The 20,267-nt window shown below is 51.8% G+C and overlaps 4 protein-coding genes and 1 pseudogene across 4 annotated transcripts; all 5 read right to left on the bottom strand.

Moving 5' to 3' along the window:
* Positions 1–251: 251 nt before the first annotated feature.
* On the bottom strand, positions 252–2,509 carry LOC100383117 (uncharacterized). Its single transcript, NM_001175784.1, has one exon. It carries the CDS (start codon positions 2,502–2,504, stop codon positions 504–506), a length of 2,001 nt encoding a protein of 666 aa, NP_001169255.1. The 5' UTR covers positions 2,505–2,509; the 3' UTR covers positions 252–503.
* Positions 2,510–3,818: 1,309 nt separating this feature from the next.
* Positions 3,819–6,080, bottom strand: LOC100501842 (uncharacterized). Its single transcript, NM_001196490.1, has one exon. The coding sequence runs from the start codon at positions 6,018–6,020 to the stop codon at positions 3,960–3,962; it is 2,061 nt and encodes a 686-aa protein (NP_001183419.1). The 5' UTR covers positions 6,021–6,080; the 3' UTR covers positions 3,819–3,959.
* Positions 6,081–7,130: 1,050 nt separating this feature from the next.
* On the bottom strand, positions 7,131–10,350 carry LOC103652666 (uncharacterized). The gene has a single exon (XM_008679601.3). The coding sequence runs from the start codon at positions 9,823–9,825 to the stop codon at positions 7,420–7,422; it is 2,406 nt and encodes an 801-aa protein (XP_008677823.1). The 5' UTR covers positions 9,826–10,350; the 3' UTR covers positions 7,131–7,419.
* A 4-nt stretch (positions 10,351–10,354) lies between these two features.
* Positions 10,355–13,447, bottom strand: LOC103652667 (scarecrow-like protein 34). The gene has a single exon (XM_008679602.4). It carries the CDS (start codon positions 13,183–13,185, stop codon positions 10,888–10,890), a length of 2,298 nt encoding a protein of 765 aa, XP_008677824.1. The 5' UTR covers positions 13,186–13,447; the 3' UTR covers positions 10,355–10,887.
* Positions 13,448–14,015: 568 nt separating this feature from the next.
* Positions 14,016–20,267, bottom strand: part of LOC103652668 (protein DETOXIFICATION 18-like) — a 50,003-nt pseudogene continuing 43,751 nt past the window's right edge.

Here is a 20,267-nt window from a genome sequence, read left to right on the forward strand (position 1 = left end):
ATTGTCATATAATAACTTGGTGTATTCGTGTATAGAAAACAATGACACAAACTTTATTATATAAATAAAATGGTTTTATAAAATAAACTAAATAAAAAAAAATCTAAACGAGGACGACCATTCACAGACTGACTGGTTGATCGACGCGACGACGGCCTAAAACTCTTCATAGCGGTCCTATTGACCTTGTTCTAAGTATCAAATGCAGTAGGAATGAGTACGAGCTGCATCCGGGTATGATCTATGATGCAGCTAAGTAGTTTCCTTTTTCCAGACCCAAGGAAACTCCGAGTGATGTTACAACAGATAGGGAAGTCCTTCACGTGACCAGACTTGTTAGGACAGTCAAACAAGTAATCCATAAAATTAATTATATACTCTTTCTACGTCCCTTCATAAAAAAGAAGAAGAAAGATTACAATTCTCGGAATCAAACGTTTTTTGAACATGAGCCATAGATATTAATGGTGTTTTCTTTGAACTTTGTTAAACTAGTGTACGTATCATTTTGCAGCCCACGCAGACATGGCGTAGAGTACTCGTCCCTTCCACCCTTGCAGGAGCCACTGCTGATCCTCATCGATGAACAAGTCCCTGTGGTACTTGTCCTTCACCTTCCTTCTGATGGCCCGAACCGCATCAGGATCCAACGGGAGCTGCCTCAGCCCTGCCCGTTCGTTCCGCACCTGCCACTGCCGGTACGTCTCCGGCCGCTCCACCCTGTCCGAGCCCTCGCACGCGATGGCGTTCAAGGCGCGCTGCCCAAACAGGTGCTGCTCCACCAGCACGCGGTCGTCGTCGTCCCGCGCCGCCACCGCGTCCATCATGTCGAACAGCGCCGAGTAGTAGAAGAGCGCCTCCCGGAACCGCGTCACGAACAAGGGCGCGCCGTACGAGCTGTTCTCCACGCACAGGACGAACACGTCGGGCCGCATCTTCCGGACGTTACCGAGGACAGTGTCCCTAGGGCTCGGCCGGCTATCCCTATCCACGTCGTCCTGCTCCTGCTCCTGCATCCTACCGAGACTGAACAGGCCGTTCACGACGAGCACCTCGTCGCGCTCGATGCTCAGCTCGTCCACCGAAACCGCGTCCCACCTGGCCTCGATGCCGTGGAACCTCAAGGGGACGCCATGCCGGCGAGCGAAGCATGTGAGCCGCCGCCCGGTCGCCTGGAGCCGAGCATCCGGGCGGAACCCGGGCTCGGGGAAGTCGATGGCGGTGATCCTCACCTCGGGCGGCCCAGCCTCCAGGCTACCCCAGTAGCCCAGCAACGACGGCCACTGGAACCCGTAGTAGTGGTCGCCGTAGTCCACGATGTGCACCTTCTTCCTCCCGCCGCCGCCGACGGCCTTGCAGATGGCCAGGTTGGAGAACTTGTACGCCATCGCTGTGAAGCTGCAGGCCGCCAGGTAGAGCTGGTAGGCCCTGAGGATCTCCACGGCGGAGGCGCGCTTCGTCGCCGCCGTGAGCTGCTGGGTCCCAGTGCCCGCGAGCCGCGCCTCCAGCCCCCCGGCGAAGCAGTGCGCTAGCCTCTGCGTGGCGTCTCCCCTCGGCGAGGAGCGCGCCCTGATCTTGCCCAGCAGGTCCGCGGCGCTGGGGCGGTTGCCGGCGGCCACGGCCTGCGCGCAGTGGATCAGCAAGGTGCGCAGGTCCACGGCCTCGTTGGCGCTCCCTTTCCCTTTCCCCTTCCCTTTCCTGCTGCCGGCCGTGCTGAGGGTCATGGCCATCATCTGCTCGTGCAGCGAGTCGTATCCGCTCTGGACGAACTCCTCCACCATCTCGCTTTCCTCTGTTTCGACCGCCATCACCTTGCAGCTCCTCCTGCCTGTCTCGGCCTCCTCATCCTCACCCCAATAAGGAGCGTGCCTGTGGTTCTTGCGGCCTTTGCTTGCACTCTGTTGGAGCAACGGCGACGATTCGTCCACCCGCTTGTCGCATGTTTCCGTCGCTTGGCGCCGGTGGTCATGGTTGTTGCTGGTGGCCGGCAAGAACTTGCTGGCCTCCTCCATGCCCTTGAGGAACGCCAGGTTGAGCATGTCCATGTTTACCGTGCCAGCACCGGACCCGGCAGAGGACGCCATCGAGTCGGCGGCGGCGCTGGGGTATGCCGCCGTGTCGGCCGGGTAGGTCCTAGAAAGAAGCAGCTGGGAGAGCTGGACTGGATCGTAGGGCCAGATAGCGTTGGCGGCGAATGCAGGGGAGCCAGCTACAGAGGTCCCTCGGCTGCCGTCGGCGGCGGCGGCGCCAGCGAGGATGTCGGCGAAGGGCTGCTGGGCCTGGAGCAGCGCGGGGTGGTCCGGGTGGTACTGCTCGAAGAAGCCGTCCGTCTCCTCTTCCATGAGCATGCGCGAGATGAAGAGGAGCACGAGGTCGTCATCGTCGTCGTGCAGCTGCAGGGCGGGGCTGTCGAGGCGAGGCGTTGGGGGACCAAGGTTGAGGAAGTCCGACGGGGAGAAGGGCTCGGGCTCGGAGTCGCCGACATCCGCCGGCTCGGCGGCCATGGTCGGGTCCCCGGGACGGGAGGCGGTAAAAAAAGAAGCTGGATCTTTATGCCGGCGACTGCGTGCGCACAGCGTACCACACTAGTCCTAGTCGCTCACTGCACTGGTGACGGGAGACATGGATGGGACGCCGTGCTTAAAACAAGAGATCTTTGAATTTGATTGGTCGGAGCTGTTCCTTCAAGAAAACAGACTGGGAAACGGATCTTCTGCAGGGACTGTGGAGGAGGAGAAGGTTCCAGGAAGGAGCAGGTGGAGCAGACGACTGTGGACGATGTAGACTATAGATGTCCAATAAGCACGAAGCCCGCGAGCCCGGCACGAAGCCCGTTTTTTAGGCCCGGTCCGAGCCCGGCACGGCCCGGTTATATGCGGGCCCGGGCCGGCCCGGCACGAATAAGCGGGCCGGGCTCGGACAGGAAATTAGGCACGGTGGGCTAGCCCGGCACGGCCCGTTTAGCTCTAAGCCCGTTAAGCCCGCTTTTTTACACTAAAACGTGCTTTTCGGCCCGCTTTTTTCGTGTTAAACGGGCCGGTCCGGCCCGTTTAGGCCCGTTGCGGGCCGGGCTTGGACAAGGAATTAAGCCCGCGTGCTTAGCCGGCCCGGCCCGGTTTTTTAATCGTGCCTAGCGGGCCGGGCCCAAAACGGGCCGGGCTTCACCGGGCCCGGGCCGGACCGGGCCGGGCGGCCCGTTTGGACATCTATAATGTAGACCAAGGAAGACGAAATGCCGTTTCAATCGAAACACTGATGGATTGATTCTAATCCACGTGTGTTGAGGTGTGTTAGGGTATAAATTAGTTTAAATTACACCACAATTCACCTCAATACATATCGATTGATCTTAATACTAGTATGCACCTATTTCTTAATGAAATAGGGGGTATCCCATTGTCAAAAAAAATACTAGTATGCAAACTAGGCTTGAGTGATGACTCAAACGCACCACCAACACACGCTCGGTACTGTTTGGTGACAAAAGAATTGAGGGGATTGAAAGAGAAAAGAGGCATTTCATCGGGAGGGAGATGGGAGGGGATTTAGAGAAAATTAAATATAATATCTCCTTCAAACTCATTTAATCTCCTTCAATTCACCTGTCACCAAACAAGTACTAGACAGTAAAGCCTGTTTGGTTCGTTGCCTAATTTGCCACATTTTGTCACACTTTTGTGTCTAAGGTTAGTTCTTCAATTCAAACGACTAATCTTAGGCAAAGTGTGGCATAGTTAGCCACAAACCAAACAGGCCCTTATTTCTCTGATGCAGCAAACCTCAACGTTTTCGTCTTAACACAAGTTTGTTGTACATTTCCACAGGAAAGCTAATCTCAGATCCTATGCAGCATCTACTAGTGTAGGAGTATTACATCATTAGAAGACATCATCTAGATGAAGGGTGCTGAGCGACATACCATACCACATAGGCATATATCTATCTCCGTAGTATACTATCTAGTATGTGTATGTGTGGTGATGTTCTGAGACAGCATCGTCATCTGCAACCCATGTCGACATGGCGTAGAGTATGCGTCCCTTCCATCCTTCCAGGAGCCAATCACGATCCGTATCGATGACAAAGTCCCTGTGATACTGCTCCCTCACCTTCTCCCTCAACGCCCTCACGGTGTCCGGATCCAGCGGAAGCTGCCTGAGCCCCGCCCGCCGGTTCCGCGCCTGCCACTGCCTGTACGTCTCAGGGCGCTCCACCCTGTCCACGCCCTCGCAGGCGACGACGTTCAGGGCGCACTGCCTGAAGAATCCGCGCTCGACCATGAAGCGCTGCCGGCTGTCGCGCGGAGCCGTGGCGTCCAGCATGTCGAACATGGCGGAGTAGAAGAAGAGCGCCTCCCGGAACCGCGTCACGAAGAACGGGGCGCCGTAGGACACGTTCATGACGTGGAGGATGAACGCGTCAGGCCGTGCCTCGCGGATGGCTCCGAGGACGACGTCTCTAGCGCTCGGGCTGTCTATGTCGGCCCCCTCGTCCATCAGGTTTCCGAACCGGACGATGCTGTTGACGATGAGCACCTCGTCGGGGTCGATGCTGAGGTCGTCGGCACCGACCGCGTCCCACCTCGCCGTGATGCCGCGGAACTTGAACGGCACGCCGATCTGGCGAGCGTAGTCGCTGAGCCGCCGCCCGGTCTCGTCGATCCGCGCGGCTGGGCGGAAGCCGGGCTGGGGGAGATCGATGCCGGTGATCCTCACCTCTGGCGGCCCGCCCTCCATGTCCATGGTCGCCACACGGCCGAGCAAGCTTGGCCACTGAACCCCGTAGTCTATGCCGTAGTCCACGATGTGAACCTTTCTCCTCCCGGCGATGGCCTTCAAGATGGTCTTGTTGGAGAAACTGAACGCCGTCATCTTGAAGCAGCACGCTGCCAGGTACAGCCAGTAGGCCCTGAGGTACTCCATGGCCGGGATTCGCTCGGCCATGAGAGACCGGTAGAGCTGGCTCCCCGACCCTGCCAGCCGCGCCTCCAGTCCCTCTGCGAAACAGTGTGCCAACCTCTGCGTGGCGTCGCCCTTGGGTGACGACTGCTGCTTGATCTGTCGCAGCAGCTCGGTCGCGCTCCGCCGGTTGTCGGTGGCCACAGCCTGTGCGCAGTGGACGAGCAAGGTGCTCAGCTCCACCGCCTCGTCGGCGCTCGACCTCCTTCCCTGTTTGCCCTTCCTGCTGTTCTTCTTAGCCTCGCCGCTGCCCATACTGATCCGCAGGGCCTTCATTTCTCTGAGGCACATTTCGAGTCCGTTGAAGATCATTTGATCGACCATCTCGTCAGTTTCCTCGGGCTCGGGAACCATCAGCTTGCTCTTCCTGAACGTCTCAGCCTCCAAGTCATCCCAACCGAGCCTGTCCCTGTCCTTGCGGCCCCTGCCATTAATGCCCAACTCCTCCTCTGCCCCAGGTGGGTAGATTAGAAGGCTGCTGCTGGTGGTGGGCAAGAACTTCTTGGCCTCCTCCATACCCTTGAGGAATGCCTTGTTGAGCATCTCCGCGTCCGCGTCTCCGCTGTTGAAGAATACCGGGGCCAGCGCCGCGCGGTCACCGTCACCGGTGGGCAATCCCAAGGCTGCGGTCCTCAATTTCCCCGGATCACTCTGCTCGAACCCCGGGCTGGCGCCGACACCGTCGTCGTTGATGTCACGCAGTCCCGTATCGGGGTACGGCGGGGACAGGAGGGGCTGGACAGGGTCCTCGTCGGAGGACGGCGAGACGGTGGCGGGGGACCCCGAGGCGGCGCGAGCTGTAGCTGGCTCAGAGAGGATCTGCGCGTACGGTTCCTGGGCTCGGAGGAGCACGGGGTGGTCGGGGAACTGGTAGAAGAATTGGTCGTTGATGTCCTCCTCCATGAGGATCCGCGTGATGAAGGGGAGGACGAGGTCGTCCGACGAGGCCGGGACTTCGTCGTTGCCATCGGGGCGGGGCGTCGGGGGCAGGTCGAGGAAGATGGACGGGGAGAAGGGCTCGGGGTCACCGAAGAGACCCTCGGCCTCCGGCGCGGCGGCCATGGCTGCTGCTCGTGAGATAAAAATTCCAAGACCGGCGATGCTTTGTGGAGAGTGTGGTAGATGACAGTTGAAGCTTTTTGGTTTCTCTTCGCGATCGAGAAGAAGGAAAAGGAGTGGAACTAGTAGTCGGGGGGGGGGGGGGGGGGGGGGGGGGGGGGGGGGGGGAGTCGGAGAAGAAGAATGGTACAGTGGTGGCGGCTTACCTAGAGTCATCTGTCCTAGCAGTACATACAAAACAGACGTGTAGGCCCTTTCTTGTCTTGCACAAAAGAAAAACTTTTTTGCTTGACCAAGCTCTGCAGTATCAAATACCTGGAACAGTGACACCTGCAAAATGAGTACCAGTCTGAAAGTCTATGTATTGGCCAAACTAAAGTTATTTCTTTCTTTTAGTGGACAACAATAAACCTGAATCATATGACTATGGTCAGCTGGGAATATAATACTCTTAGGTCTATTCGTTTGACTTTAATTTGTACCGGCGTCTACTGCTTCTTCTGGTGTTCTCCAGTTCGTACGGGCTTCTACTACTTCCGGTGTTCTCTCATGTTCCACACATGGACAGGCGAAGCAAACTGTAAGTTATCCAATCCTGAAAGGAAATAAACAAGAATAGAACCATAAATGCTCATTCCGTGAGATTGAACAAAGAGGCAAAGATATTGCCTAAGGAAAACATAGTGCAAGAAATGACTAGTGTAAACAAGAAGCATCTGAATTTAAACAGTAAGTTTATCCAAAGGGAACTGTAGCTTTATGGAAGATCAGTATAATAGAATCCTAGCAGACGACTTTATTTATTGCTAATAGTGTATGATAAAGGATCATTACAAACACCACAAAAAATCATCACAACTGTCAGATGCATACATTTGAATGCATCCTCAATCAAGCAGATACAAGCCTGATTCTTCACACATTGCAGAAACATCACATAATCCTGAATCCAGTGAACACTTTTAGCTGTACTTGTCTGTCTGGATGAGAAAATGATGGAAGATATCGAGCCAAATAGAATACTTTTATTAAACAGAGCAACTTTGATAATCACGCCTAGACACAAGGGAAATGCCAACAGTCCAATGATACAGAATAAACAGAACTGCAAGAGACGGATAAAAGGTCGATTAAGTAATCAATAAAATTGCTTTTATCAGTTACAGATGATGTACACATCACAATTCTGCAACATATCCAGAAATATATCAGCATCCTATGTACCTCTAAGCATCTACTTATTTTTCTACTAGCTTACAAAGTTTCAGCACTAAAACCCTCTAGAAACAGAAGTCCAGCGGGCCACAGATGCTGGGTCGTAGTTTGGTGGTAAAATAAAGACACAGACCATCCATCAAACATCAATATCACTCATAATCCAAAACAAGACAAAGTGAAGCAGCTAAAAGGTGGAGTTATTATCCTCAGCAACCCAAGTTGACATGGCAAAGAGGACCCGCCCTTTCCATCCCTGCAACAACCATTGGCGATCCTCATCGATGAGAAAGTCTTTGTGGTAATATTTCTTGACCTTATCCCTGGCAAGCTTTACAACCTCTGGATTCAACGGTAGCTGCTTGAGCCCAGCCCGGTGGTTCCGCACCTGCCATTGCTTATAAGTCTCAGGGCGATCCAACCTGTCTGCACCCTCACAAGCAATAACATTCAGGGCAGATCGCCCAACAATATCCCGCTCGATCAGCAGCCGTTCATCATTATCCCGGGGAATGGTTGCATCCAGCATGTCAAATAGTGCTGAGTAGTAGAACAGTGCCTCCCGGAACCGTGTGAGGAAGAATGGAGCACCATATGTGCCACTATTGACAATCTGGATGAAAATATTGGGTCGCATCTTCCGAATGTTGTTGAGCACCAAATCTCGGGGGCTTGGGGTGTCAGCGTCAACACCCTCATCCATCAAGTTGCTCAAGTGGCAATCGCTGTTCACAACAAGCACCTCATCTGGATCAATGTTCAGGTCCTCGGCAGAGACCATCTCCCACTTTGCTGCTATAGCATGGAACTTGAATGGCACACCGAATTCACGGGCACAGTTGCTAAGCCGGCGGCCTGTTTCTTCAATCTGGTAGGCTGGGCGGAACCCTGGCTGTGGAAGGTCAATGCCGGTGAATCTCACCTCTGGAGGCCCACCTTCTCTACCTGCCAGGAAATGTAGCAAGCCTGGCCACTGTAAACCATACTGTACACCATATGCTACAATGTGCAACTTGCTCCTCCCTGCCACGGCATCCACGATGTTCCCATTGGAGAAGATGATATGCACCTTATTGAGGCTGATGGCCGCCAAAAATAGCTTGTATGCCTTGAGGAACTCCACAACGGATGTGCGTTTTGCCATGAGGGACTGGTACACCTGGCTCCCTGTGCCAGCAAGTCGCACCTCCAGTCCTTCTGCAAAACAATAGGCCAACCTCTGTGTGGCATCCCCTCTGAGAGAGGAGTGCTGCTTGATCTGTTTCAGCATCTCGGTTGCACTTCGGCGATCACCGGTGGCCATTGCCTGTGCGCAATGGATAAGCATGGTGTGCAGGTCAACAAACTCATTCCCATGCTGCTTCCCTCGTGCCCCCTTCCCACTCACCCTCCTCACACTCTTCTCAGACTCGCTATCCATGGCGATGCGCAGATCCTGCATGTGTTTCAAGAATCCATCATATTTGCAGGACATTAATTCGTCGAATAGCTCACTAGCACCAGTTTCTTCTTGTTCAGGCATCATCAGCTTGCTGTTTCTGCCCATCTCCGACTCCAAGTCCTCTTGGGTGTGACTGTTCTTCCGGCCCCTGCCATTGCTACTTCCTCCAAACATTGATATTACATCCACCACCACCTCCTCCTCCTTCACTTGGGTAGCAGCAAAGGCAGTGCACGGCTTGGTGTCTCTGTCTGTAGGCAAGGATTGGCCATAGGTGTCGTCAAGGTCGACAAGAAGGCTATTATTGGTGGGCAAGAACTTCTTGGCCTCTTCCATGCCTTTGAGGAAGGCCACGTTGAGCATGTCCATGTTTTCCCCATTCTGCGCACCCAAGAAGGCCGACAACAGCGCGGCATGGTCACCATCACCAGCAGGCAAGGTGGTGGCCTCTGTCTTCGTCTCCTCCGCGCCATTCAAGAACGCCGACCTCTGGATGGCCACGCTATCACCGGCGTCCTGGGCAACGAGGGAAACACGCTGCTGTTGAGCTCCAACACCGCCAACGTTCTGGGCGGTGAGGGAAGCGCTCAGCCGTTGGCCGCTACCGCCGGTAACAAAGAACGCCGGACTCGGCTGGAACGCGGCGTCTTGTCCCGGCAAGAAGACGGCGTTGACCTCTTCGGTGGTGAAATCATCGAGCCCCACCCCCATGTCCGGGTACGGAGGAGAGCGCAGCAGCTGGGAGAGTTCGATTGGGTCGTAGGGCCAGGTGGGTTCGGCAGATGCGGCGGCAAGGGAGGAGGACGAGAGGGTGGAGTTCCCGACGGTCCCTGAGCTGATGGCGGTGGCGGAGTCGGAGGAGGAGGAGGCGGTGGCGTCGGAGAGGATCTGTGCGTACGGCTGCTGGGCGCTGAGGAGCGCGGGGTGGTCGGGGAACTGGTAGAAGAACTTGTCGTCGATGTCCTCCTCCATGAGCATCCGCGAGATGAAGGGGAGGACGAGATCGTCGGAGGAGGCTGGGTCGTCGGAGGTCGGGTCGTCGCCGTTGGGGCGTGGCGTCGGGGGCAGGTCGAGGAAGATGGAGGGGGAGAAGGGCTCGGGGGCGGCGAGGTAGGTCCCCTGTGCCAGGAACTCATCCGGCGCGGCGGACATGGCTCGCCGGCGGTCAAAGTCGGAGCTTTTCGTGGGGAATCAGCCTGCTGCTTAGCTTACTAGGGCGCGATGTTTCGTGCTCGTGCGGGCTGAGGAGAGGCAAGTGAGGATGGCGGCCGCAGCTTTGACTGGGGAATTTGAAGGAGCTGCTGCTGCCTGCTGAGGAGGGGGAAGGTTCCAGTATGGCGAGTTGGCGACCAGATCTTGTCCACGGTGTCCGTGTTTGTGAATCTCAACTTGGAACTTTGACTAGTTTTAGCTGTCCTTGTCTGGATCGAGAGAAATGATGCAAAACCGCGGCCTGTGACACAAAACAAAACTGTGGGGAAAAGATAATTTGCATATCAGATTAATACCAAAAGGAATGGTATTGTAAAATGGATTACTCTGATTAACAAGTAGTACAACTTACAACGCTCACTCACACCCAGCAGTGAAGGAGATGCCAACAGCAGAAACAGAACTTCACAAGGCAGAATACTTTTCAGAGTTTACTAAGCCTTCAGAAAAGAACATGAGGTCAAACATGTAGCCAATAAAATTGCTTCTCAGCGACTGGGTTTAATTCTGTGTGCATAGTATACTATACTATTACAAGTTCTGGTGTACATAGTATATAATATTACAACTCTGCAATATATCAAGAACTATATCCACAACCTTTGTAGCTAGCTGTAAGCATCTACTTATTTCTGCCTGACAAGTTTCTGCACTAAACCCTCTAGAAACATAGTTTGAACATATATCATCTACCTTCATACCATGCATCATTAGATACTTTTCAGGGTTTAAGCCTTCAGAGGTCAAACGTGTAACCACTTGTCAGCTGCAGGGTTTTAATTCTAGTGTACATGGCACATGATTACAACTCTGCAGGAATATATCAAGAACTATATCTACAGCCTATGTAGCTCTAAGCATCTAATTGCTTCTACCTCACAGGTTTCAGCAATAAACTCTCTAGAAACATAAGTCCACTGAACCACAACATGTGGTGGATCATGGTTCAACATAACCCTTCGATCAAAATATCAATATAATCTACAGTTGGATTCAGGCACACTAAAAGATGGGCTTATTATCCTCAGCAACCCATGTCGACATGGCATAGAGCACCCGTCCCTTCCACCCAAGCAGCAACCAACGGTTATCCTCATCGATGAGAAAGTCTCTGTGATAATAGTTCTTGACCTTGTCCCTGGAAGCCTTGACAACCTCTGGATTCAGTGGCAGCTGCCTCAGCCCAGCCCTGTGGTTTCGCACTTGCCATTGCTTATAAGTTTCAGGCCGTTCCACCCTGTCTGCACCCTCACAAGCAATCACATTCAGGGCAAATGTCCCAAAGATATCCCGCTCGATCAGCAGCCGTTCATTATTGTCCCTAGGGATGGTTGCATCGATCATGTCAAACTGTGCCGAGAAGAAGAAGAGTGCCTCTCGGAACCGTGTCAAAAAGAACGGTGCACCATATGTTCCATTTACGACAGTGTGGACGAACACATTGGGCCGCATCTCGCGGATGTTGTTGAGGACCGTATCCCTAGGGCTCGGGCTGTCCACCAAAACACTCTCGTCCATCAAGTTGCCGATATAGCACTCACTGTTGACAGCAAGCACCTCATCTGGATCAATATTGAGATCCTTAGCACGGACGGCCTCCCACTTTGCTGCAATACCGCGGAACTTGAATGGCACACCCATCTCACGGGCAATGTTGCTGAGACGGCGGCCTGTTTCTTCAATCTGGTGTGCTGGGCGAAACCCGGGTTGTGGGACAGCAATCGCGGTGACCCTCACCTCTGGCGGTCCACCTTCCCTCCTTGCTAGTAGATGGAACAGACCTGGATACTGGAATCCATGCTGCACACCATACTCCACAATGTGCAACTTGCTCCTCCCTGCCACGGCATTGCAAATGGTCATGTTGGAGAAGATGAACCTCACCTTCATGAAGCAGCTGGCTGCCATGTAAAGGCTATATGCCTTGAGAAATTCCACGACCGAAGTGTGTTGTGCCATGAGCGACTGGTACGCCTGGCTCCCCGTGCCTGCAAGCCGTGCCTCCAGTCCCATGGCGAAACAATGAGCCAGCCTCTGTGTGGCATCCCCTTTGGGTGAGGAGTGGTGCTTGATCTGCTTCAGGACCTCGGCCGCGCTTCGGCGGTCGCCGGTGGCCACCGACTGTGCGCAATGGATGAGCATGGTGCGCAGGTCAACGACCTCGTTCACGAGCTGCTGCCTCCCCCGCGCCCCCTTCCTGCTGACCTTCCTGGCGCTCTTCTCAGACTCGCTGTCCATGGCGATGCGCAGGTCCTCCATGCGCTTCATGAATCCCTCATAGGTACAATTCATGATTTCATCGTAAAGCTCGTTGGCACCGGTTTCCTCCTGTTCCGGCATCATCAGCTTGCTGCTCCTGCCTGTCTCAGCCTCCAGATCATCCCCCTCAGCACGGTGGTTCTTGCGGACCCTGCCATTGGTGCTTCTGCTTCCCCCAAACATTGGCATTCCATTTCCATGCACCACCACATGCTCCTCCTCCTCCTTCACTTGGGTAGCGGCAAAGGCAGTGTAGGGCTTGATGTATCTGTCTTTAGGCAAGGATTTGCAGGAGGTTTCATCAAGGCCGATGAGTAGGCTGTTGTTGGTGGGCAAGAACTTCTTGGCCTCCTCCATGCCTTTGAGGAAGGCCATGTTAAGCATGTCCGTGTCCCCCCCGTTCTGGGCGCCGAAGAAGGCCGAGGCCAGGGCGGCGTGGTCGGCGTCGCCAACCGGAAACGTTGTGGTGGCCTCTGCCTTGGTGCTCCCGTCCTCTTCTTCCGCGCCATCCGAGAGCGCGGCGAGGGAAGATTGCTGCCGCTGGGCTTCGCCTTGGCCCTGTGGCGGCGTCAAGAGTTCGGCGAAGTCGTCGAGGCCGACCCCCATCATGTGAGTAGCAGGGTATGTCGGGGAGCGGAGCAGGTGGGAGATATCGAGTGCGTCGTCGTAGGGCCAGCCGGCGGGGGCGTCGGAAGAGGGCGAGAGGGTGGAGTTGCCGCCGGTCCCCGAGGCGCTACTGCTGCTGGTGGCGTTGGCGGAGTCGGACGAAGAGGAGGTGGCGGTGGCGGTGGCGGAGTCGGATAGGATCTGCGCGTAGGGCTGCTGGGCGGTGAGGAGCGCCGGGTGGTCGGGGAACTGGTAGAAGAACTTGTCGTCGATGTCCTCCTCCATGAGCATCTGGGCGATGTAGGGGAGGACGAGGTCGTCGGAGTTATCCGGGCGCTCCGGCGTCGGGGGCAGGTCGAGGAAGACGGAGGGCGAGAAGGGCTCCGGCGCGGCCAGGTACGGCGCCCCCAGGAAGTCCTCCGGCGTGGCGGACATGTTGGCTCGTCCCACCGGCGGCGGTGGGCGAGACAGATAGGAATCGGAGGTTTTTTGCTTGGCGTGGGAGAATCGGAGTCGGACTTGGCTTGATGTGGGATGGGCCGGCGATGATGGTGTTGGGTGGGGTGATTTTGATTTTTATGAAGGCCGAGATAGGGAAGGTTCGGGGAAGGCGGCCGGAGACGGAGACGACCAGTACAGGGAGGAGAGGAGGGTTTGGTGTGGGTGGGAGTGGGACCCATGCATCCACCTGCAGTGCTGACTAGTCTCTGCCGCTCTGGGTGGTTCATGTTTTGTAAAATGGATAAACTAACTGATAAGTACTCTAAACTATAAAACATTATTTATAATGAAGAGATGCATGAGCGAGCATTGTGATGACAAATTCACTTCTTGCAGCGCAAGGCGACGATCACTCTGACATGACATGGATCGGCCGGAAAGACTTTTGGGCGCACGAGCGTTGACTCATATTCCATCCATGGATGATTACACGGGATATCTGAGGTTCTTCCTCCCTGGTCTGGCTTTTAATCTTTGACTAGAACACCTATCAACAAAGCGTCAGCTATATTGGCGTATCAGAATATTTTTTAATTCCTATCTCCGAGATTCCAAATGTTACAATCTATAGTGTTACATTGATGATGAATTGATAATGGTTGATGAGCAAACATCACACAACTCTGTCGAAGCCTGTTGCTGATGGTTCAATGTTTCAGCAACAGCATATGGCAGAAAAGAAAAGAAAAACTCTTTTTGGATTCCTAGCAGACAAAATCGTTGTCCTTGTTGAACATGGTCAGGTCTAACTCCTGCCACTTGGTTCACAGGGTGATAAAAAAGAGGATGCAATTCTGGTAGAGGAGGCCGCATATCTGCCCCATCCACAGCCCCTGGACGACACAGGCATGCATTGTTAATTTGGTACATTAACATTCATTAATTATTTGGTACATGAACATTCATTCATTCAGAATAGAACACATACTGTACCTTGGTTTGGAAGCCGAGCGTGAATCCGAAGAGGATGGCGAGCGGCAAGCCGATGACATAGAAGGTGTTGACCCCTTTTCGGAGCGCCAAACACTCAACAAGAACCGTGGCGGTGCTCTCTGGTCAGGCGCGGACGGTCCGCGGACTGGGGCCGGACGGTCCGCGACCTGGCGCAGGGGCTAGGGTCCTCTGCCTGACGGCCGGACGGTCCACGCCCTGGGGCCGGACGGTCCGCGCGTACGCAGAGGCGTCGGAAGTCACCGGCGGCAGCCTGAATCTCGCTCCCGGGAGGGACCCCGTCGGGGAGGAGAGATCCTAGGTGATGTCTAGGCTCGGCAGGCCGACCTAGACTCTTCTAATCGGCGTAGAGTCGAAGAGAAGTGAGAAATTGGAGATCGAGAGGCTAAACCTAAACTAGACTAGAACTACTCCTAGGATAAAATGTGAAATAGAAGTGTTTGATTCGATTGATGATTATTACAAATCGACCGTAGACCTCTCTTTTTATAGAGGAGGGGGGCTGGACCCTTTACACGACTGGATTTCGAGCTAATTCCGCGAATCTAGCTAACAAACATAGCACAAAACTCGGAACCCTAATCTACTCTGCGCATGCGCGGACCGTCCGGCCCACAAGCGCGGACTGTCCGGACCGCAGACTGTCCGGCCTCAGGGCCGGACCGTCCGCGTGCTCATTTTGGTGCCAAACATATGCCCCACTGCCTTTTGATGGAGCTAGGCAAACCAAAAGCACCTTAATCCGATGTGATCACATCGGTTTTCTTAAGCATCTTGCCACATACTAGGATGGTACTGCTTGAGGAAACGCCCATTCAAAGCTTTGGGTAAATCCTTGCCTTGCAATGTTTGTAGTAAATAGGTGTTACCAGATATTACCTGTTTTACTTTATAAGGACCTTCCCAGCTTGGCGACCATTTTCCAAACTTCCGGTCTTTATTCCTTAGAGGCAGGATGGTCTTCCACACCAGGTCCCCTACTTGAAATGACTTTGCTTTGACCTTCTTGTTGTAGGCCCTGGCTACCATGATTTTGTCCTTTTCTATTGCTCTCAAAGCTATCACCCTCTTGTCGGTCACCTCATCAATATTATCCATCATTGAATTGTAATAATCAGTGATGGTTAGATCATTTTGTCTGGCGAACCTGACAGCATCCAAACTTATTTCCACAGGCAACACTGCTTCCTGCCCATAGACAAGCTCAAAAGGAGACACTTTAGTAGCATTATGTTAGATATCCTATGAGCCCATAAAGCTTCGGACAAAATCTTATGCCAATGCTTAGGATTATCCAATATCTTCTTTTTTATTAAGTTAATCAATGTCCTATTACTAGACTCGGTCTGTCCATTGGCCTGAGCATAATATGGAGATGAATTAAGCAGTTTAATTCTATATAATTCAGCAAACTCACGTACCTCCTTTGACATAAAAGAAGTCCCTTGATCTGTAGTCAAGGTCTGGGGAATGACGAATCTATGAATAATATGTTCAGTTATGAACTCAATTACCTCCTTGTGCGTCATGTTTTTCAGAGCAACGACTTCAATCCATTTGGTGAAATAATCCGTGGCAACTAACACGAATCGATGCCCCTTTGATGATGAAGGATGAATTTCCCCAATAAAGTCTAATCCCCATCCTCTGAAAGGCCAAGGCTTGATGATAGGATGTAATTCGGCTGCGGGGACCAACTGTAGGTCGCCGAATTTTTGACACACTTGGCAACCTTTGTAGTACTTGAAACAATCAGCTATCATATTAGGCCAATAAAAACTAGACCTTCGCAATAGCCACTTCATCTTTGGAGCCGATTGATGGGTACCACAAATTCCTTCATGTACTTCGGCCATGGCTAATATAGCATCATCTGGGCCCAAGCACTTAAGCAGGACGTCGTTGACTGTTCGGCGGTAGAGTTCATCACTCATCAAAACATACTTGAAAGCTGTACGCTGAATGTTCTTATCTGTCCTAACGTTGGGATTTCGTAAATAATTAGTTATGGGCGTCCTCCAATCTCCTGCATCGGCTTCATTATCAGCCGAATCGATTAGGAGAACTTCCCTGGTAACCCCGGACGGTCCGGCGTCATCACGCGGACGGTCCGCGACCTGGGGATTTGGCTCTGCACTGGTTATCAGATTTTCAGTATTGTGAAATTTCCCTCTCTTTATCCGATAACCTGATGCATTTTGTGCCAAATCGTTAGCTCTATGATTCTCAACTCTAGAGATATGCCTAATATTGAATTCGTCAAAAGAATGGATTATGCTCCAACATTTTTCAAGGTAACTATTTAGAGTACCATCAAAACATTGATATTCTTCTAACACTTGTTGGACAACCAGCTGAGAATCACCAAATACCTTCACATGTTTTACTCCCATACCATTTAAAAGTTCCAAGCCGAATAGGAGGGCCTCATATTCGGCTTGATTATTAGTGCAATAAGTTTTCAATCGGCTAGAGAAGTCGAAGGAGACATTACTTGGTGAAACAAGTACGATGCAAATTCCTTGCCCTTCATTGCAAACCGATCCATCAAAATATAAAGTCCAAGGAGTAATAGTGAGGTATGACATGTCTAGTTTATGAATATCATTAATCCGATGTTCTACAATGAAATCCGCTACGACTTGGCCTTTCATAGATTTCAATGGTTCATAGGCCAAGTCATATTCTATGAGTGCATAAGCCCACTTACCAATTCTACCACTCATAATTGGGTTATGCAACATGTATTTGATCACATCGGCTTGACCAGAAACAGTGCAATGACTAGACAGTAAATAACATCTACATTTGGTGCATGCATAAAACAAGCATAAGCATAACTTCTCAATAAAAGTGTACCTTGTTTCAGCATCCACCAACCTTCGGCTTAGATATGTCACCACATGCTCCTTCCCCTCAGTTTCTTGTGTCAGAACAGCCCCAATGGCCTTATCTTCAGCTGCAATGTATAATCGGAATGGTACTCCTGCTCGTGGTGCTTTTAATACGGGAGCCGAAGATAAGTATTTTTTGATGAGATCAAATGCTTCTTGCTGTTCTGCCCCCAAGCGAATTCGGCATCATTCTTAAGCCGAAGAATAGGGGTGAACGCATCAATCTTTCTGGCTAGGTTAGAAATAAACCTTCGTAAATAATTCACCTTGCCGAGAAACTTCTGTACCTCGACCTTACAGGTCGGAGGGCCCACATTCCGAATAGACTTGATTCGGTCAGGGTCTATCTCTATACCATGTTCATGGATGACAAATCCTAAAAACTTACCAGCCGACACTCCAAAAGCACATTTACGTGGGTTAATTTTCAAACCATACCGACGCATTTTATCAAAGGCTTTGCGCAAATCAGCTATATGAGAACTAAACTCAGCCGATTTGACTACAATATCATCAATGTAAACTTCCACAGGGTTTCCTAACAATTCATGGAAGATCAAATTCATAGCCCTCTGATAAGTAGCACCAGCATTTTTCAGACCAAATGTCATGACAACCCACCCAAATAAACCAATGAAGCCTGGACATATAAAGGCTGTTTTAGACGCATCTTCTTCGGCCATGAAAATCCGATTATATCCGGCATTACCATCAAGGAAGCTAATAATTCTATTTCCTGATGCATTATTGATTAATGTGTCGGCTATGGACATGGGATATTCGTCTTTAGGAGTTGCTCTATTTAAATTGCAAAAATCAATGCATACTCGAAGCTTACCTGACTCCTTCTCCACTGGCACAATATTGGAGATCCACTCTGCGTATCTGCAAGGTCTGATAAAATCAGCTTCTAGCAGCCGGTGGATTTCGTCCTTGATGCGTGGGAGAAGATCTGGACGAAATGTTCTAGCTCTCTACTTGAAAGGTCTAAAACCAGATTTAATAGGCAGCCGATGCTCTACGATCTCTCGGCTTAATCCAGGCATCTCAGTGTAATTCCAAGCAAAGCAATCTGAATTTTCCTTCAATAGACCGATCATCTCATCTCTAGGATTGGTCTCTAGGGTCTTGTTTACAAAAGTCGGCCTTGGAGTTTTACCATCTCCTATGTCAATCTCCTCCAAAGGATCGACCGATGTAAACCCCTGTCCTAGTTTATCAAGATCTCTGAATTCCTCTATCATGTTCCCCACAGAGGAATTAGATGATCTTTGTGTGACGGCGGACTTTCCGGTCTCGGGGACCGGATCATCCGTAATACTATCCTTTTGCTGTGATATATGTTCGGTCTTAGAGTCCGAACCTTTTTGTGAAAGACCAGACCATCCGGCCTTGGAAGCCTAACTGTCCGTGATCAAAGACTCATGAACTTTGTGTGTATTCATCATTTAAACTTTATTTAGGATTTAGCAAATTCTCCATCGGCTCTAGCATTATAGGAATGAAACCTTTCTTATCTATACTTATGAATTGATAATCAGAAAAATCTACTCCTGTGAGACATGTAGCAGTCTCATAAGTCCAGAGTACAGGGGCATCGGCCACAGCGATGCAGGCTGATACATCAGCATGTACTTGTTCTATGTCATCGCCTACCCATTGTATTAACATTTGATGTAATGTAGAAGGTATACATTGATTGGCGTGAATCCAATCTCTGCCTAGGATTAAACTATAATTTCCTTCTACATCAGCGACGAAGAATGCAGCAGCAAGGGTCTTAGTCCCGATGGTTAATTCAACGGACGTGACTCCCCTGGCTTTGATCGAACTATCAGTTCCAACACCGCTGAGGGTCATGTTGGTCTTGACAAGTTCGTCATCTTGTTTACCTAATTTTCTGTACAATGAATAAGGCATTAGATTTACAGCCGCCCCTCCATCTACCAACATCTTAGCAATCGGTATCCCATCAATGTGACCGCGCACGAAGAGCGGCTTTAAATGATTTACCGATTCCTTTGGTTTAGTAAAGGCGGCTTCTTTAGGACCAAAATCAAACTGGGCAACAACAGGTTCATCATCGCCGATAATAGTACAATCGGCGGAAAATGTAATAACATTTACATCCATACCTGGGCGTTCTGGAGAAGCCTCGTAGTCGACCAGGTCTTCTCCCAACAGGTCATCCTCTTCCATTGATGTTGGCGTGTCGTCGGAGGCTTCCTGGCGAACGGCGGACGGTCCGCGCACAAGGGCCGGACGGTCCACACCTGGTGCAGGTTGTCCGGAGGCTTCCTGGTGAAGGACGGATGGTCCGCGCGCAAGGGCCGGACGGTCCGTGCCTGATGCAGATTGTCCGGCCTTGCTGGTCGAGCTATCTGCCATACCCGCAGGGTGCTGCACAAGTGTGGTCGTTTGTTTTTCCTCAACGGCCTTTGGTCTCCATTTCTTTTGTGGTGGTGGGTACTGTGGATGTGTGTCATTGAATATTTTTTCCTCCTCCTTCTCCTGACTCTCCTTTGCTCTTAGGCGCTGTAATTTCCGCTTTTGGGACCGTGTCAATCCCGCTGGGCACCATCGAGGCATGGAGTATTTTGGATCGGCTATTTTGATGGTAGCTGTGTCCCTTTTGGTTGTGTTGGCTGATTCACCAAAAATCATCGGCCCTTTATTGTCTTCCTGTATGACAACATCTGCAGTGCCTATTTTGATGATGTCCTTTTTTGTTGTTCTCTGAGTTGCTGCAGGCATATGCCCCCCTGCCGGATTGGTCGGCCTTGGAGGCCGAGTAGTCCGGCAATCTTGTTGGGCCTGTGCCTAGTGACCGGATTCAGCATCGCTCAATCGGTCTTGTACTGGCGGCGCCAACCTGTCAAAAACAGATGTTTGGGGTGCCCCCCAGGCGGGGTACTGTGGCATCCCAAATGGATATGGTAGCATGCCCCACATTTCATTTCGGACATATGGTGGAGGTAAGTATGTGTATGGATACGACATAGACGGATAAGGGGGTGGAGGTGTCCATGTTGGTATGTTAGGTCTCAATTGTACAGTATGACCTTTCATTTCTTCCGATTGGTGGGGTGGTCCAATCGGCCTGACCTGACGTAGCTCATGAATGGGTGAGCGGGGTCGCTTTGCTGGCCGGTCACTGGGGCCGGCCTTCTT

This window comes from Zea mays, chromosome 4 (genome assembly GCF_902167145.1).
Source record: "Zea mays cultivar B73 chromosome 4, Zm-B73-REFERENCE-NAM-5.0, whole genome shotgun sequence".
Lineage (NCBI taxonomy): Eukaryota > Viridiplantae > Streptophyta > Magnoliopsida > Poales > Poaceae > Zea > Zea mays.